The sequence below is a fragment of the Procambarus clarkii genome, chromosome 5 (genome assembly GCF_040958095.1).
Source record: "Procambarus clarkii isolate CNS0578487 chromosome 5, FALCON_Pclarkii_2.0, whole genome shotgun sequence".
NCBI lineage: Eukaryota > Metazoa > Arthropoda > Malacostraca > Decapoda > Cambaridae > Procambarus > Procambarus clarkii.
Window position 1 is genome coordinate 3,303,936 of NC_091154.1, and position 8,910 is coordinate 3,312,845.

At 39.3% G+C, this 8,910-nt stretch overlaps 1 protein-coding gene across 1 annotated transcript; it reads left to right on the forward strand.

Moving 5' to 3' along the window:
• Nucleotides 1-2,210: 2,210 nt before the first annotated feature.
• LOC123765369 (zinc finger protein 665) lies at nt 2,211-7,487 on the forward strand. Its single transcript, XM_045753917.2, has 2 exons — nt 2,211-4,061; nt 4,450-7,487. The coding sequence occupies exon 1, from the start codon at nt 2,878-2,880 to the stop codon at nt 3,937-3,939; it is 1,062 nt and encodes a 353-aa protein (XP_045609873.2). The 5' UTR covers nt 2,211-2,877; the 3' UTR covers nt 3,940-4,061; nt 4,450-7,487.
• Nucleotides 7,488-8,910: the final 1,423 nt, after the last annotated feature.

Consider the following 8,910-nt stretch of genomic DNA (forward strand, 5'->3'; position numbering starts at 1 on the left):
CGGACGCAGGTTCGAATCCTCGTCACGGCCCTTGTGGATTTGTTCATTTGTACACATTTCAGTGCAAGGATCAAGGCAAATAGTTGGTCTGAATGGTAGAGGTCCAGTTGTTTATATGGACTCCCCACTCAAAGTACAAGCCATCGCCCATTGTCAGAACAACTGCACTTCCAGCTGCACCCGTGGTGCTACGGTGTAAGGAACCATCATTGTATATGATTTGAGAGAGAGAATGCTCTGTAGACAGAGTATCAATATGGCTTAAGGCGTTGAGCTTTGCCTCAAGACGAAGCTTGGGCTGATCTCTAATTTGCTTCGTGGATGGAAAGGGAGGGATTAAAACTGGAAAGGGTGTAATCTCCCATGGTGCAGGAAAGTACCTTTGTTGTTTCTCTTGGTACAAATTATGAACCAGATACATTCTGAGTTGAGTTCCAGTTTTAGTTATCCATTTGGAACAATGCTGATCTTCAATAAAGAAATTCTGGAGGGCTCCTATGCAAGGGTTAGGATGAGTTAGCTTAAGCATTTTTATACCAATTTGACAGTTAATTTCAGTAACACGATCAACAACGCTCGGAATATTAAGTTCCTTTCTCACATTAAGTATCTTTGTGGTACGAGGGCACCCAAGGATTATCCTCAAGGCTTCGTTCTGCAATATAAATCACAATTGCGTGATGCATCAAATGAACAAATCCACAAGGGCCGTGATGAGGATTCAAACCTGCGTCCGAGATCATCCCAGACGCTGTCTTAATCAACTGAGCTACGACATGGTCAAAAGGAATTGAAACCGAAGTTCTACTGAACTTACTGGATCCTGCAGCCTCTCCGAGGCACAAACCAGGGTTTTACACAACTCCCCCTATGCACTTGAGCTATGTCAATTGGCCGTTCTCCCTCTTCGCCCTTACTTCATTACACACAGTTTTATATCCGCAAACGTACTTTTGCTAGCTGTCATCTATTTCAAACTGATCTCTTCAATTCAGGGAATCTGTAAGGTGGGTAGTTATGACTCTTCTCACTGGATAAGGGAAGATATAGGAGAGGGCACCGTAATAATATATATACAGTCATTTACACAAATACATATACACATTGATAATCTTTATCACATGTAATTCAACAAGAGGCTCACAACAGTCGCCATATAAGGCACTTTACATCTGTGGTGAGTCACACAGTTACTAGTCTTGATCCACACCCACCCAACTGGGTGGTAGCTTTACAGTCATTCATGCATTACTTACAGTAAACAAATTTTGGATACTTCGCTAAGATTCCTGGCAGTATATCATCAGGAATGAAGTACTTACATATTTCTTGGACTCTACTGATAGTGTTATCTCCGAATTCCGCGATTTTTTTCACATAACATTCTATAATAGCGCAGCCCTGAAAACACCCTACTTCCTACGGCTCTGATAACACACTACCTGCTACAGCCCTGATAACACTACTTGCTACAGCCCTGATAACACCCTACCTGCTACAGCCCTGATAATACCCTACCTGCTACAGCCCTGATAACACTACTTGCTACAGCCCTGATAACACCCTACCTGCTGCAGCCCTGATAACACCCTACCTGCTACAGCCCTGATAATACCCTACCTGCTACAGCCCTGATAACACCCTACCTGCTACAGCCCTGATAACACCCTACCTGCTACAGCCCTGATAACACCCTACCTGCTACAGCCCTGATAACACCCTACCTGCTACAGCCCTGATAACACCCTACCTGCTACAGCCCTGATAACACCCTACCTGCTACAGCCCTGATAACACCCTACCTGCTACAGCCCTGATAACACCCTACCTGCTACAGCCCTGATAACACCCTACCTGCTACAGCCCTGATAACACCCTACCTGCTACAGCCCTGGATGAAAAGAGCTGTGTATGAATTCCTCAAATAGTTTGGACATTGATAGATTGATGAAGATTAAGCCACCCAAAAGGTGGCATGGGCATGAATAGCCCGTAAGTGGTGGCCCTTTTGAGCCATTACCAGTATCAAGAGCTGATATTGGAGATCTGTGGAGGTGCGACGGCACCCTGCGTGACGGGAGATGTCTCCCAGTTTGGACAAGGTGGGCAGGATGTATATTGGCCTAATTTTTTTCACCCCTGTTCTGAATGTTCTAAATGAATAAAGAAAACGTCACTTAGCTACAGGAATACAAGCGTCCGACGTATCACAACAATCGACACCGGAAAGTTCTGTTGTCTCCGGCAAGTCTCCCTCTATCCTCTGTTTTAGTCGCCGCTCCTCTCTACAGCACAACGCAACAAGCACCTTTGAAACTTATCATTCTCAACATAAACACGTCTCTCAACATCTTTACTGGTGTAGTCATCGGGAGAACAAACCCTTGTCTCCGTGGTGTAGTGGTAAGACACTCCCTGGCGTTCCGCGAGCGCTTTGTCATGGGTTGGTATCCTGGCCGGGGAGGGTTTACTGGGCGCAATTCCTTAACTGTAGCCTCTGTTTAACTCAACAGTAAAATGTGTACTTGGTTGTAACAACGATTCTTCGCGGCAGGGGATCGTATTCCAGGGACCTGCCCGAAACGCTACGCATACTAGTGGCTGTACAAGAATGTAACAACTCTTGTACAGTATATATCTAAAAAATAAAAAAACCTTCAGGCAAACTGCACCTACTATAAGAAGAAGTTTTCTCTTCAGGAGACGCGCCAAGCCACAACTCCAGCAGTCACCAGGAGATAACCTTCACACATCAAGCATTAGACACCCTGGTATAATTATCCTTCCCAGCGGCAGTGTTGTGTCTCCAGGAGACGCCCCAAGTCACAAGACAACTCCTGCAGTCAGGAGGAGATAACCTTCACACAAACTGTAGTTATGAAGACAACAAAACCTAATGAGTGTCCGGAGTGTGGGAAAACATTCAGCAGTCCAGGAAATGTGAAGATTCACATGGCACTGCATACTGGTGATAAACCTCATGAGTGTCCAGAGTGTGGAAAAAGATTCGGTCGTAGTGACCATGTGACAACCCACATGTTAGTGCATACGGGTGAAAAGCCTTATGAGTGTCCTGAGTGTGGGAAAAGATTTAGTCTTCTTGGAAATATGAAGACTCACATGTTAGTGCATACGGGTGAAAAACCTCATGAGTGTCCACAGTGTATGAAAAGATTCAGTCATGTTGGAAGTCTGAAGGCTCACATTAGTGTACATAATACTTCCTTGCTAGGGCATTCCAGTGACAAGCCTCACGAGTGTCCGGAGTGCGGGAAAAGATTCCGTTTACTTCGTTATGTGAGGAAGCACAGGATCATGCATAAGGGTGATAAACCTCATGAGTGTCCACAGTGCAGGAAGAAATTCAGTCGGTTGATGAATATGAAGAATCACATGATGGTGCATACTGGAGTCAAGCCTCACAAGTGTCTAGAGTGTGGGACAAAATTTAGACAATTTTCTGCTATGAAGGTTCATGAGATGGTGCATACAGGTCAGAAACCTTTTGAGTGTGCCGAGTGTGGGAAAAGATTCAGAGTACGTGGCGATATAATAAGACACATGTTAGTGCATTCTGATGAGAAGCCTCATGAGTGTCCAGATTGTGGGAAAAGATTCAAAAAGCTGATATCTGTGAAGGCGCACAGGCTTGTGCATATTGGGAATAAAACTCACGAGTTTTTAGGGTTTGCGAAAATGTTCAGCCTTCGAGATGTGAAGATACACAGGACGGTGCATACAGGTGATAAACCTCATATGTGTTCAGAGTGTGGGAAAGGATTCAGTCACCGTGTATCTATGAAGAGGCACAAACTCCTGCACACAAGAGATAATACACACCAGTGTCCAGAGTGTGGGAAAAGATTTAGTCATCTTGATACCATGAAGTCCCACAGAATGGAGCATATTGGTGATAATCCTCAGCAGTGTGCTGAGTGAGGTAGAGAAAAAGTGATTCATCTTGAAGATTTGAAGACACACTGGAAGGTGCATAGGGATTATAAGCTTCATGTGTGTACTGAATGTGAGAACATATTTAGGCTTCATAAACATATGAGAAGGTACGTATTAGCGTATTCTATTGATTCAAGTGATAAACCTCACATTGCCTAGTGTCCTGCCTTGAGGAAAAAGGCTTTAGTAACCAGTTTAATTGTATAAGTTACCAGAATATTTATAATTGATCTTAATGGCACCAGATTGTGTTTTTTTTATCCTGAGTGTGTCATCCATTTTGGAGGTATCCGATGTTTTGCATATCAAGATACTATTTTCTCATTTATCCATTGTACAATTTAGAAAATGTGAGCTTCAGCTTGAAATTACAAGGCTGTCACCTTGTTAATTGGACATCTTGTAAGGTATTTCTGTTTTCATAGTTGTTTCAGAAGGGAGAGTTCTTCAGCACATGGTATTAAAATTATAATTAATATTCTTCTCTTTTTGTAGAAGCTGGATGTACTTCATAGACCAATTACACACCATGGAAGTTGCAATAGTAAAAAGTCTTGCAAATGTATCTAAATAAATAATTTTTTTTTGCCAAGATAATTCAAGGTTTTGAACATTTTTAGTATACAGTATTTATTGTAATAATTCTTTCAATTTAGAGTCTTGTAAGAAATTTATTTATGTTAAATCTATTTTATTGAATTGAATAATACAAATTTATATATATTGAGGAATTATATACAGTACATCAGTATTCTTGTTCCAGCTAATTGTTTACTTTTCCAATTTTTACTACTTATGATTTGGAAATATATGAGTGATATTTTGTGTTATTATGTTTCTTGGTTAACTATAATCTATCATTGTCTCTCAGTAGAATTATTGGTGAATCCGATACCTTGATGTCGCAATCCGATACCTTGATGTCGCATTCCTTATGGCCTTTTGTTTTCTTGTTGGCCTCTTTCAGTGTTATTTAGTGCCTTTTGAATATTCCTGGCTTGGTTTCTTCTTTTGACAATTACTTATAACCTGTCCTTCAAAAATGATAGTACATGTATTATGGATGGATTTACAAAATATGAGCTATTGTACTCTCCAAATCTCATATTTTGTACTATTAGAATTCTAAATAGCATAACGTCAAGTGAAATAGACTAACTATAAACCTAACATTACCTATCACAGGCCTAACATTTGCAATCTTAGATCAAATTTAGTATATACAGTACATGTACTATACAATTTGTACATGTACTATACAAACAATAATTTGACCAAAGAGCCAAAGCTCAACCCCCGCAAGCACAATTAGGTGAGTACAAGACCTTGGAAAATATAGGTCTGATCAGGAAAATATAGGTCTAAGACCTTGGAAAATATAGGAAAATATTGATATAAACCTATACAGTGACACCTTGGCTTACAAATGCCCCTCTTTATGAACTTTTTGGGCTACAAGCCCAATTTCTTCGTAAAGTCTGAATCGGGTAATGAACATTGCCTCGGGTATCGTAGTTTGCTGATAGGCGTATGGCTGATCTAGCGGGTGGTGGCACGGCAACCACGCCCCAGTTTACCAGTGCCTCCCGCCTAGTGACAATCGCGCCTGAATTCTTTGTAAAGAATTTCAGTGTTTTTCGGATTTTTTTATATTTGAACATAAAAGTAATTATTATATATATCTCACCATGGGTTCCAAGAAAGTCAGTGGTAAGGTTCAACCTAAGAAAATAGTTGTGAGTAGAAGCAGTAGAGGATGTCCCTTCCACATTAAGAGAATGTGTGAAGTATGGGAAGAACTGCAAAGGTTTGTTGAAAAAAACTCGCCTAGATAAAACTGTAACAGGTCATTGCATTGACGTTTTAAATGACAATGTAATGTCTCACTATGACATTATTGTAGGGAAAATTATAGGGAAAACAAGTGTCTTTAGACAGATTCTTAGTAAGACAAGAAAGCAGTGAGTCACAACCAGGTCCTAGTGGTACTCCTACAAAACATAGAAGAGAGAGTACCCCAGAGAAGTCATCTCTACCTGATGTTGTAGTGGAAGGGGACTCCCCTTCCAAATACTAACACCTCTCTTTCTCCCCCACGCCTCACCTTCTTCCATACGCCAACAAGAGTCATCAATAAAAGTAAACAATAACTTGTACATGCTTTAGTACTAAAGATTTGGGTGAAGTACATATAAAATTTACTCTGAAGTTAATATTTTTGGAAGTGTGGAATGGATTAATTCAATTTACATAATTTCTTATGGGAAAATTTGCTTCGGTTTATGAATTTTCGGGTTACGAACCGTCTCCGGGAATGGATTAAATCTGTAAGCTGAGGTACCACTGTATATAGAAAATATTGGTTTTATGTAAATAAAATGCAAAAATATATTGCATTTTTTCTTGGGCTCTCTGTATAATGAATAGCAAAGCAAAATTTTACTACTTTTGAGCACAACTGTTTGTGTTTTTTACATTTAATCCATTGTAGATATCGGTACTATTTTTTGGAAATGCAAGTTGCGGACTAATATTAATCAGTCCAGAATTTATTAGTCTGGACTTAGGTAGACTTAATCCTTAAATTGTGCAGCTATATAAAAGATCTACGTCAAGGTGCACATAACAAAAATTAGTTAAAAAATCAAATGGTGAAAAAAAATCACATTATGGCACATGTAGCAGTGTAAATGTTAAGCATTTATATTTGCTTGACTGAAACGTTTATATTAACCCAGGCTAGCCTACATTTTAATGCTACGCTTCACTTCAATGGTGCTTCACTGCAGCATTTTTATTTATGTGAGCCTATCATTCCTGAGTCAAAATTTTGCATTTATATTGGACTGAGTTTAGAAATTGTATTATCCTGGGGAAACATTTCAGTCATGCTGGTTAACCTAGGCTTAATTACTGCTAGTGTTTTGTGTAAACTGTTCCTAAGTGTATTTTTGATAAGGATATCTGCTGATGCATTTAAGTAATTTTAGTATTTCAGTAAAATCTGCAATATAATATGATTTTAAACCATAGGTTATCATATATACATAGTTATTCAGTCAGTTTCAGTCTGTTTATAGGGTGTTTACATTTTAATTATTTTGTAATGTTTATAGGCCTAGTGTAAATAGTATTATATTATTTTGTCAGTATGCATGATCAGTATCGACCAATGTGTTCCCAGATGCAAAAGTCTATATTGCTTTGATTGATAATTAGATTTTTTGTTTTGTTTTTATGGGTGTGAATAATATGTGGAATAATATTGTTTATTAATTATTACTGTAGAATATACAGTAGATAAATACCTGGCTCTTACTTACGGTCCATGGATTATTATGTGTAATATGATAATGCTCTCTACATACAAGGTTACTGTTGTCTCACTGTAAACACAAGTGTAATTTAAGTTGTTTGCAAATGTGCTCCATGTTAAATTATTTATCTTACAAGAATTCCTCGGTACTATATGTCATCCGTTATAAGGGATATTGTGGAAGCAACAAAAGGAAATAAAACAGATGAGAAAGTAACTAAGTACAATATTTTAATACTTCTAAAAATCACCTGATTACAGTACAAAATTGCTCGTTGATAAGCACTCAGTGCTCACCTAAAGATCAATGGCTATACTGTATAGCTAGGCAACTGGGCAAATAAAATTTTGCAGAATAAGAGGTAAAAATGATCACTAGTAAGAATCTTTGCTAGAGAACAAATCCACAAGGGCCGTGATGAGAGGGATTTGTTCATTTGATATACATATCACGCTTTTCTGATTTCTGTGTGTATTTGCTAGAGATTCTTCCAAGCCAGGCCTCAGGTCGGGCTCGGGGAGTAGAAAAACGACCGAAACCCTCTCCGGGCATGATCAAGGTGTGATATTAGTATGCAAGATAGTGTGAAGTATTTGGAATGCTTCGGTAGCATGTTCAGTTAATTCGGAGATCTAACACTTAGTGTTGGTTTCCAAAAACGGGGGCCGACATCATGAACTGTTTCTGAACATCTATATCCTCATGGGTATCTATCCTGGTCTTATCTTGTAGTTTAAGGAATGTATTTCTGCCAGAAAACAAAAGGGAACAAATTAAATATAACCCTCCAATTTGATGATTATAAAAAAAAGAAAAAATAGTCAAATGGGTTTCTATAAGATTCCTTTCCTGTTTCAGTATGATATTTGGACTGCATTCAACAAATTTTGGGCATTTTTCCAGTTACATTCTGTGGAATTTTACAGGTACTAATAGTTTTTTCAGGAGGTACCCCCAAGCTTAGCTTCAGTAACTCCAAGCTTTAGCACAGCTCACATGGGGCAGGAGCCATTAAACAGTGACACAGGTACTTGGGAAACTTTTACCTTCTTGTTCTTGTTCTTGGCAATTATGTCATGATTTGGTAAACTGTTTACGAATCCTAGTCTTCTTAAGGATGCCCCACCCCCGAGGCCAAGTGATCTCCAGTCCCGGCTGTATGTAAAATCTCCACAAATCAAGTTTTCTTGACTGGTCAGCCTGACACACTTAGATATCTTGGCCGGCAGACTGCTGTCATGACCACCATGTGTGTGCTATGTGCATCTGTAAGTCATAATAAAATATGTATTTTATGAAAAGGCAAATAAAAATAGTAATTGAAAATTATTCTGTGATAAGAGTTTAGGAACTAATAACTGCAAATCCTTTAAATAAGTGAAGGCAACCGGGGGTCCCGGTGGTTCAGTGGGGCCTGTTCTTGACTTGTAGTCGAGAATTCTGGTTTTGAATCCCGGGGGACAATCACAATGATTGGGCACCTTTTTCTATCCCCTAATTCCCTTTGTTCACCTAGTAGTAAATAGGTACTCAGGAGTTAGTTTATTGTGGGGCTGCATCCTGTGGATGGGCAGTGGACCACCTTGGGGATCGAACCAGAAATTAGGTTGCTTTCGTGGTGCTCAGAAGATAAATCCCA